This window comes from Ceratotherium simum, chromosome 13 (genome assembly GCF_057802395.1).
Source record: "Ceratotherium simum simum isolate JZ-2026a chromosome 13, ASM5780239v1, whole genome shotgun sequence".
In the NCBI taxonomy this organism is placed as follows: domain Eukaryota; kingdom Metazoa; phylum Chordata; class Mammalia; order Perissodactyla; family Rhinocerotidae; genus Ceratotherium; species Ceratotherium simum.
In genome coordinates, this window is record NC_141912.1 from 34962552 (window position 1) to 34982919 (window position 20368).

The window sequence follows — 20368 nt, forward strand, 5'->3', positions numbered from 1 at the left end:
CCGGCCGGCCCCGCCCCCAGCCTGGCACACCCTCTTCCCCCCTCCCCGACAAAGCGCGCCTTGTGTCTCCCATCCTGCGCCCGCCTCTCGGGCCCCAGGGAACCGCGGCGGCGGCGGCGGCGTCCAGGGAGAGCGTCCGGAGCTCCCGGCCGGATACCCCCACCCCCATCCCGAAGCAGCGCTGCCCCCCCCCCACACACACAATCACCTCAGTCCAGAAAACGATTTTAATTTGAAAGCGATTTTATGTGTGAGTGAGAGAGGAGAAAGGAACCCCAGAGAGAACAGCTGCAGGGCAAAATTCATGCAGCCCCAGCACCCCATCTCTGCAGGCTGGCCATCTCCCCTCAACTCTCAGGCCAGGGTCCTGTGTCCCCAGCCAACACTGTGTGTGTTCAGGGCCGGGGGAGAGCTGTGGAGGGAAGGGCCTGAGGACTACTCACCAAACCACCCCTCCCCGTCCTGCCATTACAGCCCAGGACCCTGCCCAAGTGAGACAGGAAAAGATGGGGGTGCTTGAAGAGCCCCAGGGACAGACCATCTCAGGGCCCTGCCTTTCCCAAACACCCACCTCCACCACTGGTATTTCTTAGTCAACCTGGGAAAGTACAGTACTTCTTTGAGTCTAACTGCAAGTCTACCCTCAGAGGAAATTAAAAATAGATTGGTTCCTACATCTCCACCCGCCCCTTAACCACCACCACCTTTTTAGTTTTCAGTCTGACTGCAGAAGGAGGTGAAGTGTAAGAGGGGACTCTGGACAGGAGACAGTGACAGAGCCCCTCCCTCTTCCAGAGGAGCCTCCATCTGCCCACTTGGTTAGAGGAAGGCCTGTCAGAGCCCTAATCCCATGGCAGTCAGTTGGGGGGCCTGCCCCCCAATGCCCATCTCTGGGGGAGTTCTCAGTTCCACTCTTCAGATGGGGAGCTAAGTGAGGCAAGATGAAAAGGAAGCAAGGTCCTAGGAGCAAGACCCGTCCTTTGTGTTGGGGGAGGGAGAGATCGTTCCAGGCAGGGGGTGACAAATCACCCCAAATCATGGTAGACCCACGCAAATTCAGAGACACGAGGCCACTGAAAGGAGAGGTCCAGCCCTTGCAGGGTTCTGGGGTCCCCTCCATCTTGGGATATCAAGAAACCCCTTGGAGGGTTTATGGACAGTCCAAGGAGGTCCTGACTCTGCCCTGTACTCGTCACCCCACCAAAATTCTAGGAACATGGCCCCTCCCCACTGGCCCCAAGGCTTAGAGTCCCTCTCGGATGCACACTCCTCAAGGAGCACCACGTCTGGGTCTGGGCTCAGGCCAGCTGATGGGGAGCCTCGAGCATCTCCATGAGAAAGGTGTCGATGGGGGTGTCACCAATGAGCTTGAAGAAAAACAGATGCTCTAGACACTTAAGGCCGATGGACCTGAGGGCAGGAAGACGTAGCAGCAGCTTGGCAAACCTGAGGAGGGGGTGGGAGAAGCAGAGTGAGACCTGGAACCACGTGGGCCCTAAACACACCCTCGTGGCACCCCCTCACCCCTGTGGGAGCCTCGGTCCCCACAATCCTTCACCCCCGCATCTCCTTCTCACCGTCCCTGCTGCTCAGGGTACTTCTGTTTGCAATAGGTCTCCAGTGATGCATACACTTTCTCCCGCAGGACCTCCACCTCACTGGGGTTGGAGAGGCCCTTGGCATCTGGGATGGCACGGAAGAGACGAGGAAGAGGAAGGAAAACAAGTCAAATCAGGACAAATGTGGAAATGTGGCCCACACAATGTCCCTTTAGGGTCCCACCTACTTGCCCTTCACCAGATGCCTGGCAAGGGAAACAGCGTGCATTGGGTTTGTGGCATGGGGTCAGAAGGAGAATGTATCAGTGGATATGGTTTTTCTTGGTCAGCTAGATTTCCGGGTTGAGGGTCTTACTGAAGGGGATAGCTGGGTAACTTAGGAGTCTCCGGAGAAGAGGAGGCTCCAAGGTTGCCTTGGTCTTGAGAGACAGGGGTAATCCTCCTCTTACCTGGATTGAACAGAATGATTGCCCTCAGGCAGCCAAGCTCTGTCTTGTCCATCCTCATGTCACGCATTTTGGACACTAGCTCTGTCAGCACCCTGGAGAGGGACCTGCAGGTCACTCAAAGGTCACAGCTCAGCCAGCCTTGGACACGGACCAGCCTATAGCCCCACCTCCTCTACCTACAGGCCAGCCCAGCTGAGGGCCACTGACCGATCAAAGATGGCTCCCACGCCTGCAGAATGGGCTGAGTTGCGGTGCACGTGAAGACCTGTGGCGAGGAGGATGCCATCTCGGACATCAATGGATCGGTGGGAGAAGGAGGCAATGAGGAGCTCATTCCAGCCTGGGTGGGGGCAGCAAGGGTCAGGAGCCAGAGATCAGGCCATGGGATTCAAAGCACATCAGGGGAAGAGAAGAAGAGGAGGTGGCGAGGTCAATGAGCTTGGCTCCCTGAGTATGCAAGGTAAGGCCACTAGGGTCACTAGAGGTCAGAAGGTCGAAGAGGAGTCAAATGTTAAGAGGTCAAAGGGATCTAAGGTCACTGACCTGCCCGTAGCAATATGACCTGGTCATCCAGAGGCAAGGAGGAAAAGTGTGGGATCCTCTTCGCCCACTCAACAAGCGTGAATAGCTGTTTGTCAGCTGCCTGACAGATGTTAGTCACAGGGTCATTTGGCTGCAGGGGACGGGGGGGTAAGAGTTATGGAAGGTTTGGAGGTACACTGGGAGCCCCCCCTTGTAAGAGGCTTTTGACACTCCCTCCTATACAAAGCCCCATCTGAGCCAATCCCTGTAAATCAGGCTTCTCTTCTGGTATTCGTGAAAACATTTACTTAGGACTTGCCTGTGGTTCTGTCAGTGGGTTGTTTTGGGGGTGGGGACAGAGGACGCTATCACACCCACCTCAGATGTCTGAGACCTTGTTTGGCAGCACTTCCAGTCCCAGTCAGTGTTAGGGGGGTTGTAAGGGGAAGGGAAGGGAGGGGGAGATAGAACAGTCCCAGACTCCCGCCCCCCACCCCGCTTCAGGAAAGAGAGTGGATTGACCCCATCACTCACGCTGCTGCCGCTACCCCCGGTTCCCCCAGGACCCTCAACGCCCTGGTCACTCTTCTGCTCCACAGCCAGCTCTGCCTCCAGGATCCTGTCCACGGGCATCTCCTCGGGGGCTCCCCCAGCCCCCTCCCCATCCCCATCCTTGTCCTTCCCCCGCTGACGCTCCTCCTGTACCGCTGTGGGGGAAGGGAGGAGGAAAAAAAGTGGAAAGTCAGCAGCCAGCCATTAGGGGGTTCCAAAATGTCCTTAGGGCCTTATCAGGGTCTCACGGCCCTTAGGAGATATTTACAGGAATTGGGGAAGTCACTAGAAACAAGAGTAGACTGGAGGCAGTCTAGAAGCAGGGGTTATAAAAGGGCAGATAAATACGCCCAGGAAGAGAAGGGAAGAGGAGAGTAAAGTAATTAGGAAGAAAGCTAACATTTAAACTGAGGATCTACTTCACACTAAGATATGTGCCAAACTTATTTTAACATTCACTCAATTATAACGACACTATGAACTCTTATCCCCATTTTTAAAGATAAAGAACTTGGGGCTTGAAGAAGTTAAATAGCTCGCCCAAGTTCACGCAACACATGGCAAGTCATACATCTGAATCTAAGTGTTCCTGACTGCAAATTGTGTGCTCCTCTGATTCCACAAAGGCAATAAAAGAGCACTGGTCTGGGTCTTTAGAGATGTGGGTTCTGACCCCAGCCCTGCCACTCTTTTGTTGCATGACCTTGGGAAAGCCAGGCCTCGGGCCCTTCTTCTCTAAAATGAGGGATTTCACCACGATACTGTGTAAAATATCTCTCTCAGTATTCCAGGATCAGACTCAAGATAAGATAAAGAAGAAACAAAGCACCCCTGTGGTTGTCAGTAAAGTCTGTAGCTTAAGAGGGCAGCGTTTCAGAGTTTGGAGGAAAGACCACAGATAACAGGGAGATGGAGACCAGAGAGGGAACACTGGGTCAAAGAGAGAAGGGACTATTCAGGTTAGAAAAGGGGAGCCAGGAGAAACCCATCATGGGGAAGGAAGTTATCCTACCCCAGCACCAGACTGGGAGGAGTCATAGGTGCAGGCACAGAGGCAGAACCATTAAGAAGAAAATTCACGGGACCAGATCAGGGTACCAGGGAAAACAGCTGATGAGGAGGGCAGAGAGAAATCAAATACCGCCCTCTGCAGGAGAGAGAGATCAGCCCAGCCTTCCTGAGAGGTGCAGTCCGTGGTTTCCTGCAGTCTTCCCTCCACCTCCTCCCTCCTCTCCCATAGGGTAGCCTGGGAAGCCTGGGTGGGGCAGGCCCTTACCCTCCCTCTTCATGCCTGTGGCCAGGCACTTCTGATAGCGGCAGTACTGACAGCGGTTCCGCTGGCGCTTGTCCACCGTGCAGTCTTTGTTGTCCCGGCACGAGTAGGTCAGGTCCTTACGGATGGTGCGCTTGAAGAAGCCTTTGCAGCCCTCACAGCTGTAAACCCCATAGTGTTTGCCTACAAGGAGAGGAGAATAGCAATAACAAGGCTGCATGTAGACCTCTCCCCGTTAAGCCTCTTGCCAACCTCCACCCAGCAAACTTAGTTTAAGTCCACTCTGTATTTGCAAATACAGAGATGGGGAACTGGGACATGAGGGATGATCCAGTTCCACTCTCTTCACTGTTCAAAAACTCTACACCAACCCCCTCCTCCCTCTGACCAGCCCCCATCCCACATCTGAACACATCCCTCCCCCAGCTCACTTGCTCCAATGCAACCCCATGGGCCCCTGGGTATCCCACAGGTGATGGTGAATGGCAGACTCGCTCTTGCTTCCTCTCTGCTGGTCCTGAGCCCCATACCTGAGCTTCGGTCCCCGCAGATTGCACATAGCCGTTTGCCAGCCCCAGGGCCACCTGGAGGGGGTGGACAGTGCAGGCCCCGGACCCCTAAGACTGGTGGCTTCACATCTTCAGGGGGGCCAGACCCACCCCCAGGGAGCGACACTGTTGAGTTAATCTGGGATGGGGGAAATAGGGAAGTCACAGGGAGACTCACTGGGAAGGAGACTCTCTCGGAGGTGATGGAAATCATTTCCTACCACCTAGGCAGGGCTCTGCATTGCACAGTACAGAGGACATTATTTACACTGCAGTCTATGTGAAAGGCCAGCCCTGGCGCACAACCCCAAAGAAATCAGACACACAGTTTCCCCTGAATTGTGCAACACAGTGGCCCTTAAGGACATGTATCTCAAAAGGGCAGATGGGACAAAAAGGGCAGAAAATCACCAACAGATGAAAGGGACATCAAGAATATCAGGATTCTTTTTAGGGTGGGGGAGGAAGCATGCACTGAGAGATCAGTCACCTCAGGAAGGGCAAGGGGTCTCACAAGGACCATAGGCCTGCCAGGATTAGAGGACTGGAAGGTCAGTGGGCTATGGGGAAGTTCACACAAGGATCTGGGGTCACAAGGAAATGAAAGTGGAGAGGCAGTAAGCGGGTCACAACCTCTCACCTGGGGACTGCTGACAGGCCCGGAGAATCCTGGGGGAGCTGGAGGGGGCAGACCAGGGGACCCCATGGAAGAGCTGATGACTGGGAAGGGGGAGCCCAGTGGGGGTGGTGGCATCGGGGGTGGGGGTGGGGCCCCAGAGCCTCCAAGGGATGGGGCTGCTGAAGGGGGTAGGGGTGGCCCAGGAGGAGAAGGGGGAGGGGCCCCCTGGGGAAGGGGATTTGGGGAGGAACTGTCTGGGCTTCGGGAGTCTGAGGGAGGGACACATACAGGCACAGAGACACACAGACAGGAGAGACAAAAAGAGAAAATGAGTCTTCGATCATCCAACCGGAGACTTTAATTCTCTCTCTAATCTCCCACCGCACCGCGCCCCGCCCCGCCCCACCCCACCCCACCCATCCCCAAGTCCAGAGACACCCTGTTGTCAAACAACGTTTTTAACTCTTAATTGTAGTGAGAGGAGGGATTGACAAAGGGGAGGAGGATAGTTCAGGTGAGGAAAATTTCCAAGCAATGCATTAGGTTACCCCAAGCCAGACAAGTCTCGTGTGGGTGGGGCAGCACGTGGGGTGGACCAGCCAGCCCCTCCACTCCCAGCTTGTAGCCGGAGCGTGCAGGAAAAGAGACAGGAGGAAGAGACCCCTCCTACGACGCAGGATCTGCCTTCAAACGTCCAGAGTCCTCAAGTTCTAGGACTTCTGTCCCACGACCGGGACTGTGGTGTGCAGGGCCTCAAGCGGCCACGGCTAGGGGGACGGAAGCTCCCCTCCCCGCCCCGCCCCAAGGGAGGGCGCTAAGGCCCTCGGGAGAGAAGGGACTCGTGTTTACAAACAAGGGGGCGGGAGCGCCAGGGAAAGAGCGCCAGGGGAGGGGGGGAGGGGCTGCAGATACCGCGGTCACTGGCTCGCCTGCCCGTCCGCTAGGACACTCACCCCGCCCGCTGTCGCCCATCCCGTCCCGTCCAGCCTCCCCCGGCTCCGGCTCCGGGGTTTGTTGTTCTCCGGCTGCCGCCGCCGCCGCCGCTGCTGCGGGATCCAGCCAGGGCCGTCGCCGCCGCCACCGGGACGCGACCCCACAATGCATTTCTTTTCGCACCCCCACCGGCCCACACTGCCCTGCGGCATGCCGCTGGGGGAGGAAGGGCGGGCGAGCAGCCCAAGACATGATTCCTGTCTGAGTGTAGGGATACCCAGGAGGTACCAGGGATTCCCAAGGAATGGTCGGGGACTAGCTGAGCAGGAGGAAGCCCCAGAGAAAAAGACTCTGGCGTGAACCGGGTCGAATTAAGCGCTTCGGTCTGCTCTGTACCAAAATGACAGCACCGAAGTGGCGGCCATCTTGGTATAGACGGGAAGTCTTCGCGCTAGTTCCCGCCCCCTCGTCTAGTTGGAAACGGAGGAGGCGGTCTCCTCGAGCCTGTTAGCTGGCCTCGCCCAGCCTCCCCTCAAATAACCTCCACACCCGCGCATGCGCGCCAGGGCAGGGCGGCATCGCAGCTACCGGGGTGCCGCCATATTGGTAAAGGTATTGGGACGGAGGTAAAACGGAACTTCCTGTTCTCGCGGGAGCTAGAGGCGGGACTGCCACGTCCGAGCAAACCGGGAAAGGAGAGGATTCCGGAGCCGGTGAGAATTCCCTGCTTTTCCCTACCGTCCTTTCCAGTCCTTTTTCCCCACCGTGTGGGTCATAGAGACGAGGGCCCAGAGAGTCTATAAAGTGGCGGATCAAAGCCTAGAGCGGTGTCCCGGGGGCCCAACATCCGGGAGGGGGTTCGGGATAAAGAGAACGAGTCTTGGGAACAATGTGGGTGGAGACAGAATGGAATGGGGGAGCGGCCTGTAGAAGTGGACGGAGGGCGCGAGCAGAGTAAAGCGGACCCTGCATAGGTATAGAGTTGAGGGTCAAGTGGAATCACTGTCTCTGTCCCTCTGGTCAGCGTGATGGCCAGAGGCCTGGGGGCCCCCCACTGGGTGGCCGTGGGACTGCTGACCTGGGCGGCCTTAGGGCTGCTAGTGGCCGGACACGGGGGTCATGGCGACCTGCACGAGGACCTGCACGAGGACTTCCATGGCCACAGCCACAGGCACTCACATGAGGATTTCCACCATGGACACAGCCATGCCCATGGCCACACTCACGAGAGCATCTGGCATGGGCATACCCACGGTCACGACCATGGACATTCACATGAGGATTTGCACCATGGCCATAGCCATGGCCACTCCCATGAGAGCCTCTACCACGGAGGACATGGACATGACTATGAACACAGCCATGGAGGCTATGGGGAGTCTGGGGCTCCAGGCATCAAGCAGGACCTGGACACTGTCACTCTCTGGGCCTATGTGAGTCCCCAGGGGATCAGGGAGAGAGGGGCTGGTTCTGAATTGTTGGGAAACCTGGCACCACTTGACCCCTGACTCTCCCTCACTAGGCATTAGGGGCCACAGTGCTGATCTCTGCAGCTCCATTTTTCGTTCTCTTCCTTATCCCTGTGGAGTCAAACTCCCCCAGGCACCGCTCTCTGCTCCAAATCTTGCTCAGTTTTGCTTCAGGTGGACTCCTGGGAGATGCATTCCTGCACCTCATCCCTCATGCCCTGGGTAAGTGACCTCTGGTCTCTACCTTAAATCTTAATATATTTTATTCTTTGGGTAAAAGAGTTCTTTCTCCTTTGTGATCCCTGACCTTTCAATATTCCCCCAAACACACACCCCTTGGGTGGGGTATTCTGTCATCTGTCCTTTTCTCCCTCTTTTTCCAGAACCTCATTCTCACCACCCTCAGGAGCAGCATGGACACGGACACTCCCACAGTGGTGAGGAAGGGGCAGATGGAGACCAGTTGGGATGCTGGGGAAGGTCTATCCCTCCCTCTCAGTCTTCTCTTGCCCTCGAGAAGGAGCCTGGAATCCACATCTCCCTTAATGTCTCAATGCCTCCATTCCCAGGCCAGGGCCCCATTCTGTCTGTGGGACTGTGGGTCCTCAGTGGAATTGTCGCCTTTCTTGTGGTGGAGAAATTTGTGAGACATGTGAAAGGAGGACATGGACACAGTCATGGACAGGGACATGCTCACGGTCGCACACATGGAAGTCATGGACATGGAAGACAGGGTGAGCCTAGGAACAACTTTCCTGAAGGCCACCTTGCCTGCCTCAAAATCGCCACATCTTATGGCTCTTAGGTGGGAAGTGACTTCCCTTTTGAAGACATATGGAGAGATCTCTGTTCCCCTCTCTTACCAACTCCTTTCTTCCTTCAGAGCGTCCTTCAAAAGAGAAGCAGAGCTCAGAGGAAGAAGAAAAGGAAGTAAGGGGGTTGAGGAAGAGGAGAGGAGGGAGCACAGGGCCCAAAGATGGGCCAGTGAGACCTCAGAATGCTGAAGAGGAAAAAACAGGTTCAGGTGAGGGTCAGGGTTGGTGATAAACCTGGGCAAGGGGCATCATCCTGATTCACATGGAGTGGAATATGCACTGTGGGTAATGGCTGGTGTCTGGGAAACAGTGAGGGGCTGGGTATGAAGTGGTCTCTGGGGGGAGATGTGATAATGGCTGATCAGGGCTGGGACTGGGGGTGATGGATGTCTCTAATTGATTTGTCTTCCTTTCCTCCTGTACCAGACCTGCGTGTATCAGGGTACCTGAATCTGGCTGCTGACCTGGCACACAACTTCACAGATGGTCTGGCCATTGGAGCTTCATTTAGAGGAGGTCGGGGGCTGGGGATCCTGACCACAATGACTGTCCTGCTACATGAAGTGCCCCATGAGGTCGGGGACTTTGCCATCTTGGTTCAGTCTGGCTGCAGCAAAAAGCAGGTTGGTGATGATGTGCCCCAAACATGGTTGCCTCAAAACCCTAAACCCCCTGTTTACCCACCCCAGACCCAAGACTGACTCTCATTAGTTCCAGACAAGTTGTACTGTTATTGACAACAGATCTTCTAGAAACGAAGGAGAAGTTCTGTAGCTCAGTATTTCTTGAACTGTGGTCCATACACCATTTAATAGTTAATAGAGATCCATGCCTTCCATGCTGACCTACTGGATCAGAAGGTCTCTGGAAAGGACTTCTTTGACAACTAAGATTTTTCAGAAAGTGTCTGTTCTAGAACCCCCTCTTTTTGCCTTGCTCTTTAGTTTCCAAAGACATGCATCCTACTCACATACACTTATACCCCACCAGCCATTTCTAAACCACTGATAATTTTTAGATGTTGGTGAGTGCCTCTCTCTCTTTTCTGCCCACCAGGCGATGCGTCTACAACTATTGACAGCAATAGGGGCACTGGCAGGCACAGCCTGTGCCCTCCTAACTGAAGGAGGGGCAGTGGGCAGTGAAGTTGCAGGTGGTACAGGTCCTGGCTGGATTCTGCCATTCACTGCAGGTGGCTTCATCTACGTAGCAACGGTGTCCGTGTTGCCTGAGCTGTTGAGGGAGGCATCACCACTACAGTCACTTCTGGAGGTGCTGGGGCTGCTGGGGGGAGTTGTCATGATGGTGCTGATTGCCCACCTCGAGTGAGAGGTGGGATAAACTGCCCCCAGCCCACCCCCAAACCTCTGTCCTCTAAGTCCTCCAGGTTAGGGGTCTGTGGAGGTTGGGAGCCCTAGCCAGGGACATCTGCTAAAGGAAGGAATTGTATCCTAGGGACATAGTGACTTTGGCATGAGGGCTATCAAGGTTTGGCAGTCTTACAGGGACACTAGAGGTAAGAATGAGGCCAGAGGGACCATAGCGTTGGGCATGTGCTGACCATGTTGTTGGGTTTGGGAGACTAAATGGGGCCATGAAGAAGGCTGGAAGAGACAGATGGCAGCCTGCTCCGTGTTCCCTACCCCACCTGTTTTCAGTGGACCAAACTGCCACATAGAGGCTTCTCCAGGGTCCTCCTCCCTCTCTCGCACCTGTTGGTGGCGGCTTCAGGAAGACCAGAGCCCTGGACAGAGGGGTAGTAGCAGGAGTAAGGGATAAACATCAGTCGTGTGTCCTGATTTGGGGGTGATCGGGGAGGGGGGCTAATTGCTAATCTCATGGCCTGATTTTTTGTTTTGTTTCTATTCTTTTTATATCACTGTTTGGATCGAGGGGGTGGGGTGGTGACCGGAAATAAAGTCCTCGGATCTTCCGCCCCACACGCAGTCTTTGTCCTTTTCTGGGGGAACGGGCCCCTCATCTCACTCCCCAGGCCCCCCAAGCGCTGGTGTCTGGCCACGCCCCCGCGGTGGGAGGTCCGCCTGCGCCGGTGGACTCAGATTGCCTAACTCTGGCGGTGCTTTGATTGGCCCGGCTTTGCTCTTGCCACGCCCCCTCTGCGCTCCGATTGGCTAGGTGCTGGAGCGCTCCGCGGCCCGCCATGGCGTCTCACCTCCGGCTCCGCTCCGCGCTGGCCCTGGTCACAGGTTGAGGGGAGGGAGCTCTCCCAGGCGGGTTGGGGTGCCGGAGTGATGTCGGGGGCGTGTCCTGGGACTCTGCAGCCGCTGTTGCCCCCGGCCCGAACTTTACTAACTTTGCGCCCTGTTGATCTCTGGCCCCTGCCCACTTATCCCCCTCCCCCCCCCGCGTGTTCTCGTCCCCCTCAGGTGCGGGGAGTGGCATCGGCCGAGCCGTCAGTGTGCGCCTGGCTGGAGAGGGGGCCACCGTGGCCGCTTGCGACCTGGACGGGGCAGCGGCACGGGAGACGGTGCAGCTGCTGGGCAGGCGGGGGGGCGAGGAGGGGGCGCCCCGAAGGGCCCACGCTGCCTTCCAGGCTGACGTCTCTGAGGCCAGGGCCGCCAGGCGCCTGCTGGAACAAGTGCAGGTGAACGCGAAACGACTTCGCCCCCTTTAAAGCGCTAACATTGCCTCCACTGCCCGTGGTTTTTTGGCGTGTAACCTCCGTCTTCCGTAGGACAGCTTTTCTCGCCCGCCATCTGTCGTTGTGTCCTGTGCGGGCATCACCAGGGATGAGTTTCTGCTCCACATGTCTGAGGATGACTGGGACAGAGTCATAGCTGTCAACCTCAAGGTGGTGACCTCTGACCCTGTGACTTCTGGCCCCTCTAGCCTGGGAAGGGAGTTGGAGGAGGACTGTCACCACAGCTGATCCTTTCTGCCTTGTTACTTTCTCTCCCCCAGGGCATCTTTCTAGTCACTCAGGCTGCAGCCCAAGCCCTGGTGTCCAGTGGTTGTCACGGCTCCATCATCAACATCAGTAGCATCGTAGGGAAGGTCAGGTTGAGCTGGACGAGGTCAGCCAGCCAAGTGGGCATAGAGAAGAGAGCCCTTCTTTGGGACTCCTGACTCATCCCAAATCTCTGACCCCCCTATAGGTGGGGAATATGGGACAAACCAACTACGCAGCATCCAAGGCTGGAGTGATTGGGCTGACCCAGACTGTAGCCCGGGAGCTGGCACGGTTGGTCAGACCCAGGGGTGGGAGGGGGGCTTTGGTGAGGCATGTGGGAGGTCTGAGGGAGAGGTCAGTGTTCAGTCCTCTCAGGAGTCAGCGGCCACCCTCCCTTCCACAGACATGGAATCCGCTGTAACTCTGTCCTCCCAGGGTTCATTACGACACCTATGACACAGAAAATGCCACAGAAAGTGCTGGACAAGGTAGGAGGCTGTGGGTGTAGGGCAGAGGGCAGAATCATTCAGACACTCAAACTCTCTGGGCTTGAGAGAGAGAGGATGCTGGGCATGGTGCCTGGCAAATAGTAGGTATTCAATAAGTATACAAGGAATGAAGACAAAAGAAAAAGGGGTCACAGACTGCATCTACAAAAAAACCCATAAAAGAAACTTTCACCCACATATGAGTGTTCCCTTACAGGTGACTGGAATGATCCCGATGGGACATATGGGGGACCCTGAGGGTGAGCACTGAGTGGGGAGGGGGCCTGAATGAAGAGATCCCAAAGTTTATGGTATCCGAGAGGGTCTCACCAGGATTGGTGGTTGGTGTGTATGTGTTTCGGGGTCGGGGGGGGTGGTTTCTGGTGGGAGATGATAGCTACCTTGGGTCAGTGGGAGTGAGTCAGATTCTGCCCTGTCCCCACCATTCCCATAGATGTGGCAGATGTGGTCGCATTCTTGGCATCTGAAGATAGTGGATACATCACAGGGGCCTCAGTGGAAGTCACTGGTATGAGGCCATCATGGGGAGAGAGAGGGCAGAGAAGTGGAACCCCGATGATATGAGAAAGCAAGTGAAGGGAGTCCAGCCACTGAGGGAAGGGCAGAAGTTCCCCTAGGCCAAGGATAGAAGTGGGCGGGTGCCCCCCAGCCCATTTGTCTCCACCTCTGCATCTGTCCAAATGTTTCTGCCCCTCCCAGGAGGTCTTTTCATGTAACAGCCTCAAGGACCCTGGACTCTGCTCACTCCCCCACCACTCTGCCTGGCCTCCTGCTGATGAGGACTCTGAGTTCCCAGGCTACAAAAAGGGTGGCAGTGTATGACTCAGGAATGCTGAATATGGGAGGCAGGGGTGCTTGTGACCCTAATAAATTCCAAATCCTCTTCCCTGCCACCTCCGGTTCTTCTTGTGTCCAAGCCCTCAGACCCTTCCCCACCTCCCCCTCCTTTCCCTTTCCCGAAGGATTGTTCCCTTTCACTGCCTGGTCTCCCAGGGCAACCCCCGCCGCCGGGTGTGAGAGGAGAGTGTGTGTGTCACTGTGTATGCGTGACATTCTGGGTCTCTTTGGAGGGAGGGGTCTGCCCCACCCCCTTCCACTAGTCCTGCAGCCCCAGTCCCCTCCCCCCAATTCCCTGGGTCCTTATGGTCCCCAAGGGTGATTTGTTCATGGCCCCATCCCGGTGTCCAGTCTGGCCTTGGGAGGGGGTCTTGGAACAGGTGGCCCTCCCCCACCCTCTCCTTTCTCTGAGTCCCCCCTCCCCTTTCTCTCCACCTTACAATAGCTGCAGCCGGCCTGGGGTCGGATGGGGGGGATTAGGGGAGGGGGCCAGGATTAGGGGAATGGACCAGCCGATGAAAGGGGCTGGAGGAGAGCAGAAGGGAGGGGGCTGGGAGGAGGAGGAGGAAGGGGAGGGGGTCCGCGCTAATCGACTCTGGAGCCCACATAAGGACTGGCCACGGACTGAAGGAGAGGACAGGGAAGTAGGGGGGAACTGGGGGAGGGGGCGAGGGGACCCACTGCTGCCTTGTCCCAGAAACAGGCCACCCCCTGGCAGCTGCAGCCCAAGTTCGGGAGCCCCAGCTCAGGCTGGAGGAGACAGGACGCCCATCACGGTCTCTTTTCCCCGTATCCCTCTCATCTCCTGCCCTCAATGGGGATCGCTCTGCCCCTTCCTCCTCTGTTTCCTCCCCGTGCCCTTCCTTTACTGGAAAGTCCTGGAGGAGGCCTGTGCCCGCTTCCCACTCCAGACATTCGGCCCCTCGTGCCCCCCCACCCACACGCGCACACCCCCTCCCCGATAGGGGCCCCATCTTGTGTGTGTGTCCCTGCTTCCGCGTGGTGTCTCCATTCCCCCGTTCCTCCCGTGCGCCTCCTTCCCCCGCCCCGGGCCGCGGCTCCTGATTGTCCAAACGCAATTCTCGAGTCTCTCGCTCCGGCCGAGAGTTGAGTCTGGACGTCCCGAGCCGCCGCCCCCAAACCTCGAGGGGAGTGCGGGTCGGAGGGTCTAGGGAGAGCCAAAGCCGAGGGTGGAGCAAGTCCCCAGGGTGGTAAGGGGAATCCCGGGCACAGCGGGACTTAGTTGCGTTCACAGGACTGGGGGACTGAAGCGGCAGAGGGTCCTTTGCAGCCTTTTTTCCCCCGGAATCCCGGGCTGGGGTTACAGAGAAGTTGTGGTGGGGAGGGGGAAGCCGTTCCCTAGAGCCGCTAGGGAACGCGGAGTGGGGGAGGTGGCCCCTTTTCCAATCCCTCCGTCCCCTCCGGGGGTCCGAGCGATCCCAAGCCCCGCCCTCCGGAGCGGAGGCCCCGGGTGGGGACCTCAGGAGGGGATCGGCGGCTAAGGGTGGCCGCGCGACCGTGCTGGCCCGGGACGGAGACCGTGGGCCCCACGTGGCGCGGGACTCCGGGGACGCCGGCTCCGCACGGGGGGCAGGCGTGTCCCGAGGGCGGGGGAACCCGGGCGTCCACGTCGCGTCCCACCCCCGCCGCGAGTGGCGGGTGACGTCTCCGCCGGCGGGGGGTGGAGTGGAGTGGAGGGGCAGGCGGAAGTGACGTAGGGCCCCAGCGCCCGGGCCATGGCGGCGGCGGCGGCGGGAGCTGCCGTCTGAGCAGCGGCTGCGGACCGAGCGAATTCGGCCCGGGAGCCCGGGCCCAGGGAGAGGCGCTGCGGCAGCGGCAGCGCGGACGGCGGGAGCTGGGTAAGGGCCCGCGCCGGCGCGGGGGCGGGAGCGGAGGGGGGGAGCCCCCGGAGGGGCGGGGTCTGCGCGAGGGGCGGCCCCCTAAGACTCTCCCGCCCCTTCCCCCCTACCCCCTCCCCAGCCTACCTCTCTCCTCCTCCGCGGTGCAGCCCTGGTGGGGGTCCGTGCCCGGTCACCATGACGACGCCGGCGAATGCCCAGAATGCCAGCAAAACGTGGGAACTGAGTCTGTATGAGCTCCACCGGACCCCGCAGGTGACAGGGATTCTCCCTTCACAGCTTACTCCCTCGCCCCAAACCCCTCGAGCCACAGACCCCAATCTCACAGCCTCTTTTCCGTTTTTTGCCCTATTCTACCGACCCTGCCCGATTTCACAGACTCCCCTGCCCCTACCTTTGCATCGCTTTAATCTTTTCAAAGCACTTTCACATTTGTCTCATTTAATCCTCAAAACAGCCGTGCCACGGAGGTGAAGCAAGTAGTATTACTCTCTTTATTTGAAAGACAGTTAGCAGACAGAAATTACCTTTCCTGTTCCTCAGTTCAGTGTCATAGATTAGTGCATATAAAAGTCACCTTGGGAGTTTATTAAAAATGGAGATTCTTGGCCTGCCGCCCACCAACATTCTGATACAGTAATGGGATGGGGCCCCAGAATCTGTTTTTAACAGGCACCTTAGGGGATTCTGATATAGATAGTACCTGGACCACACTTGAAGGAATTCTGTTGAATAAATCTTCCCCAAACTGCAAATCTGTGCCACCCCCACCTAAGATCCTCCTACTGCAAAGCTCCCACTCTTAGTTAATGGACACTAATTCCTTTTCTTCTCCATTGTCTCCAAGTCAGTAGCCCCTGTCTCTCTCTCAGAATTCCCATCTTCCTCAAGTAGCCAACATGGGGTACCCAAGATTCTGCCATCTCACTGTATTTCGCAAAACTCCCGTTTCATGGACCACTTGTTTCTAAAACCCCTTTCTCCCCGACCCATCACCACCTTTCCACTCACCGATGCCTCCAGGAAGCCATCATGGATGGCACAGAGATTGCAGTTTCCCCTCGGTCGCTGCATTCAGAACTCATGTGCCCCATCTGCCTGGATATGCTGAAGAATACGATGACCACCAAGGAGTGCCTCCACCGGTTCTGCTCTGACTGCATTGTCACAGCCCTGCGGAGCGGGTAACAGGAGGGACATGTTTGAGATGGGGCAAAGGGTACAGAGTTAGGGCCTCAATGCCCTGGCGACTGTCTGCTCAAGGCCTTCTCTCTCCCACCCTAGGAACAAGGAGTGCCCTACTTGCCGCAAGAAGCTAGTATCCAAGCGATCTCTGCGGCCAGACCCCAACTTCGATGCCCTGATCTCTAAGATCTATCCCAGCCGGGAGGAATACGAGGCTCACCAAGACCGCGTGCTCATCCGCCTCAGCCGCCTACACAACCAGCAGGCACTGAGCTCCAGCATTGAGGAGGGGCTGCGCATGCAGGCCATGCACAGGTTCGGGGCCGGGAGAGAGGTGGCAGCAGGGCTGGTGTGACAGATCCGTGGGTCAGACTCCTAGTGCTGTCTTGGCTGCCTGCCAGCTTCTAAGCCTTAGCATCTTGAGAGCTAACCACAGCCTGATTGTCAGGCACGGAAGTCATGGATGTAAATTGCAGCTTCTTAGTTCTAGTCTTAAGAAGAAAATAGCTCACCCTCTAACCTTCTAGAGGTTAGAGCAGTAGAGTGATTTTGAGCACAAGCTCTGGATTCACACTGCTGGGAATTAAATCACCCCCTAGGCCAGCATTGCTCAGTCTTGAGTGTGTATCCAGATTACCTGAGGGTCTTGTTAAAAACGCAAATTATAATTCAGTAGGTCCGGAGTTGTGCATTTCTCCAAGCCTATGCTACTGGTTCTTGGACCACACTTTGAGAGGCGAGGGATTGTGATCTCAAGTTATTTAACCTCTCTAAGCCTCAGTTTCTTCAGCCGTAAAATAGAGAAAATAATGACCTGCCTCATAGAATTTGTATCGTGTGAGGCAATCAATGGAAAACACTTAGCAGTGTGTTTGGGACATAGTGTTTAATAAATATTAGGTGTCATCATTAAGATTCCCCTAGTCTCTTAATGCTCTGAAGTTTAAAGTCTAAACCCCTTATCCTTGGTGCTTTCTAATCTCAACCACTTGCTTCTGCAGGGCCCAGCGTGTGAGACGGCCGATGCCCGGGTCAGATCAGACCACCACGATGAGTGGGGGGGAAGGAGAGCCTGGGGAGGGAGAGGGGGATGGCGAAGATGTGAGCTCAGACTCTGCCCCTGACTCTGCCCCAGGCCCTGCTCCCAAGCGACCCCGTGGAGGGGGCGCAGGGGGGAGCAGTGTAGGGACAGGGGGAGGTGGCACTGGTGGGGTAGGTGGGGGCGCCGGTTCTGAAGACTCTGGTGACCGGGGAGGGACCCTGGGAGGGGGAACCCTGGGCCCCCCAAGCCCTCCCGGGGCTCCCAGTCCCCCGGAGCCAGGTGGAGAAATTGAGCTCGTGTTCCGGCCCCACCCCCTGCTCGTGGAGAAGGGAGAATACTGCCAGACTAGGTGAGAGCCCTGTCTTTTCCCAGACCACTGAGAAACCACAGATCACGTAGACTTCCGTCAGAAGTGGGCTTCGCCCAAACCCAGAAAGAAACCCTAACCCAGAGGCCCTTTTGGAAAGTCCCCCAGCTCCCTTCTCTATTTGAAGCTTCCTGTGCCCTAAACCTGCCCTCTCTCTCACTTCAGGTATGTGAAGACAACTGGGAATGCCACAGTGGACCATCTCTCCAAGTACTTGGCCCTGCGCATTGCCCTTGAGCGGAGACAGCAGCAAGAGGCAGGGGAGCCAGGAGGGCCTGGAGGGGGCGCCTCTGATGCTGGGGGACCTGATGGGGGTGGTGGGGAGGGTGGGGGTGCCGGAGGAGGTGACGGCCCTGAGGAGCCTGCCTTGCCCAGTCTGGAGGGTGTCAGCGAAAAGCAGTACACCATCTACATCGCCCCTGGGGGCGGAGCTTTCACGGTGAGAGCCTCTGAGGGCAGTGGTGTTAGAGGGGAGGGGAGGAGAGGGGAGGGAGGCCTGGGGCCACACACAACTGTCATCCTCACCTGACTGACCAACCCTCTTCTCCCCCTGCACCTGCCGTCTCCCTTCTCTGTCCTTTCTTCTCCCCCATCACTCCCTATGCCCCTGAGTTGCCCCATCTCTTTTATTGTTCCTTTTTCTTTCCTTCTCCCTTGGGGTCACCATTTGCCTCTCATTCATTTCCTTTACTATCTTCTCCAACTTCTTTTTCTCTTCCCCCGCCTCTCCCTCCCACTCCCTCTCTAGACACTGAATGGCTCGCTGACCCTGGAGCTGGTGAATGAGAAGTTCTGGAAGGTGTCCCGGCCACTGGAGCTGTGCTATGCCCCCACCAAGGATCCAAAGTGACCCCACAAGGGGACAGCCGGAAGATGGGGGACCATGGGGTGTCCCTGTGTCCTAGCCCACCTCCCCAGCTTCTTTGTCCCCCACTACCCCCCAGCACGGCCAGCCAGCAAGAGGACACAAATGAGGACGAGTGGCTTTTATACAAAGTATCTATATCAGATTCTTCTATATTGTACAGAGTGGGGCATGCGCCCCCATCTACTGCCTTTTCTATCGCCCCAAACCTCCCATCTACAAGATGTTGGGGAAGGTGGAGAACCCTCCCCTCCTAGCAACAACAACAACATTTGCTTTTTTTCCTCTTTGAAACCTGCAGTTCTGTGTCTCTATCAGGGTGTACCAGAAGCCGGGGGAAAAAAAAGATTGGGGAAGGAAGGCTAGAATTCATGTGGAATCTGCCTTGGAAATTGGGAAGAAATGTCAAAGGTTGTACACGGTGTGTCATTCCCATTTTTCCGAGCCTTCAAATATGTACCAAGATAGGAATGGTCTGTGAAGCTGGACCAGACAGGATGAAGCGGGGAGGGGTGTGTGAAGTCAGATCCCAAACTTGCCCCCTAAAGCCTGAACTGCCCAGAGTGAATCCTGGGTCTCAGCACCAGAGGGAATGCAGGAAGGCGGCTCAAGAGAGCAAGGCGAGTTTGTAGACGGGGCAGGACCCTAATGTTTGTAAGGGGAATGATTCCTTGTCACTGCGAGAAGCTGGTTTCTATAGCTGGAAAGAAAAGAGGGAGGGAGGTGGGGAGGGCTGCGAGAACCTCCCAGCTCGACACACCGGCCACCCGGGCGGCCTCCCGAAGAAGGCGGACAGGGCCGGAGACTACAATTCCCAGGAGTGCGGCAGCCGGTGCCCGCGGAGCCCCGGGCCAAGTGGGGGGAGGGCCGCCTCGGAGTTGTCCTGGGCCTGTCCAGGCAGGGAGGTGGGGCCGTCAAGTCAAGCCACCACTGCCTCCCGGCCTCGTGTTCCGCGGGCGGGGCCGGGGGACAGGGGCGCACGGCTGCGCGCCGGGTCCCGAACAGTGTGGGACGCCAGCAGGAGGAATCGCTCTCCGGGAGGGACTGACGCTCCTTCTCCCCCCTTTCAGCCTCTCCGCCCCTCATTTCCTGTTTCCGTTGCCCTTGGCGCCCCCACCCCGACCCGCCCCAGATTCCTGCGGCTCGCTCGATTCTCTGCCTTATTGGCAGAGGAGTAAGCCTCCGGATCTGACCCGCCGACCCGAGGGCACTGCACTCCAAGTTTGGGATTTCTCGTTTGTTTCCCTGGTCCCTACTACCCTTAATACCGCGGACGCATGGGGCATCCTCCAGCTGCGGCAAGTACCGCAGGCCTGGTGACCCGGCGCTCGGCGCTGGAGACCTCTTGCCCTGCAGAAATAGACAACACCCACTTCACCCTCGCAGAAGCCGCTTTCTACACCCGCCTCCCCGGAACCCTGATCCTGGCTCCCCTTCTCTCTGACCCCAGATATGGGGGGGGGGCACTCCTGGGATGTTGGGGCAAGAGGAAGATGGGTGTTGCTCCTGGAATTTCAAGGAAGAGAAACAGATGGGAAGAAGTTGGGAGAGAGACGGAGGTGGAAGGCGAAGAGGGTGGAATGAACCTGGCTTCTCTTCTGGCTCCAGGGGCTGCCTGGAGCATCACCCCTCTCTCCTCATTCTCCGCAGCCCTAGCCGACCTGGCAGCCTCTTCTGCCTCTGTTCCCCTGCCCTCTTGCTTCACTCTGGAACCTCCTGCGCCCCCTGGTCCCCTGTGTCTCCTGGGGCCCATCTATCCCTTTTCAGCACCCCCCACACCGTCGACAGCTTCACCCCACCCTCCCCTTCTCTCCACTTCTCATGTTTCTCCTCACTGCCCTCTCTGTCCCCATGACTGTGAATTTTGCAGACGTGCCTGTTTGTTTAAGTGACACCATGTGGGAGACACACAAAACCGTTTCCCTAGGTAAGTCTCTCCTACCCACCCATGAAGAAGAAAGAACTACCTTTTCCTGACCAGGACTTCTCCAGTGCTGGCAGAGGAGGTGGGGGCGTGGGGGGCAGCTCCAATTCTGTTCCACCCCTTGCTCCCC

General features: G+C 57.2%; 4 protein-coding genes across 11 annotated transcripts; 3 read left to right on the forward strand and 1 right to left on the reverse strand.

Annotated features, from left to right (window-relative positions):
* Positions 1-213: 213 nt before the first annotated feature.
* On the reverse strand, positions 214-6948 carry RXRB (retinoid X receptor beta). 5 transcript variants are annotated; one of them, XM_014782836.2, is made up of 10 exons: positions 6476-6948; positions 5544-5791; positions 4886-5042; positions 4359-4538; positions 3065-3237; positions 2552-2681; positions 2216-2348; positions 2009-2112; positions 1578-1683; positions 214-1446 (listed from the first exon to the last, which is right to left on the reverse strand). In XM_014782836.2, exons 1-10 carry the CDS (start codon positions 6705-6707, stop codon positions 1299-1301), a joined length of 1611 nt encoding a protein of 536 aa, XP_014638322.1. In that variant the 5' UTR covers positions 6708-6948; the 3' UTR covers positions 214-1298. The 5 variants fall into 5 exon arrangements, with proteins under 5 accessions (XP_014638322.1, XP_004424342.1, XP_087294558.1 ...); XM_004424285.2 differs by having other exon boundaries at positions 2009-2100; positions 6476-6942; XM_087438432.1 differs by lacking the exon at positions 6476-6948 and adding an exon at positions 6071-6277.
* A 102-nt stretch (positions 6949-7050) lies between these two features.
* Positions 7051-10681, forward strand: SLC39A7 (solute carrier family 39 member 7). 2 transcript variants are annotated; one of them, XM_004424286.3, is made up of 8 exons: positions 7051-7168; positions 7480-7888; positions 7978-8146; positions 8308-8361; positions 8494-8658; positions 8808-8948; positions 9166-9362; positions 9796-10681. In XM_004424286.3, exons 2-8 carry the CDS (start codon positions 7484-7486, stop codon positions 10066-10068), a joined length of 1404 nt encoding a protein of 467 aa, XP_004424343.1. In that variant the 5' UTR covers positions 7051-7168; positions 7480-7483; the 3' UTR covers positions 10069-10681. The 2 variants fall into 2 exon arrangements, with proteins under 2 accessions (XP_004424343.1, XP_087294559.1); XM_087438433.1 differs by lacking the exons at positions 7051-7168; positions 8494-8658 and having other exon boundaries at positions 7175-7888.
* A 74-nt stretch (positions 10682-10755) lies between these two features.
* HSD17B8 (hydroxysteroid 17-beta dehydrogenase 8) lies at positions 10756-13457 on the forward strand. 2 transcript variants are annotated; one of them, XM_004424284.3, is made up of 9 exons: positions 10756-10946; positions 11127-11344; positions 11435-11551; positions 11662-11754; positions 11856-11941; positions 12054-12138; positions 12356-12398; positions 12593-12667; positions 12859-13455. In XM_004424284.3, exons 1-9 carry the CDS (start codon positions 10901-10903, stop codon positions 12873-12875), a joined length of 780 nt encoding a protein of 259 aa, XP_004424341.2. In that variant the 5' UTR covers positions 10756-10900; the 3' UTR covers positions 12876-13455. The 2 variants fall into 2 exon arrangements, with proteins under 2 accessions (XP_004424341.2, XP_087294561.1); XM_087438435.1 differs by having other exon boundaries at positions 10800-11344; positions 11440-11551; positions 12859-13457.
* Positions 13458-14698: 1241 nt separating this feature from the next.
* Positions 14699-18608, forward strand: RING1 (ring finger protein 1). 2 transcript variants are annotated; one of them, XM_004424282.3, is made up of 7 exons: positions 14699-14855; positions 14977-15110; positions 15879-16039; positions 16140-16355; positions 17042-17431; positions 17615-17888; positions 18198-18608. In XM_004424282.3, the coding sequence occupies exons 2-7, from the start codon at positions 15033-15035 to the stop codon at positions 18297-18299; spliced, it is 1221 nt and encodes a 406-aa protein (XP_004424339.1). In that variant the 5' UTR covers positions 14699-14855; positions 14977-15032; the 3' UTR covers positions 18300-18608. The 2 variants fall into 2 exon arrangements, with proteins under 2 accessions (XP_004424339.1, XP_087294562.1); XM_087438436.1 differs by having other exon boundaries at positions 14704-14855; positions 15005-15110.
* The last annotated feature ends 1760 nt before the right edge of the window (positions 18609-20368 follow it).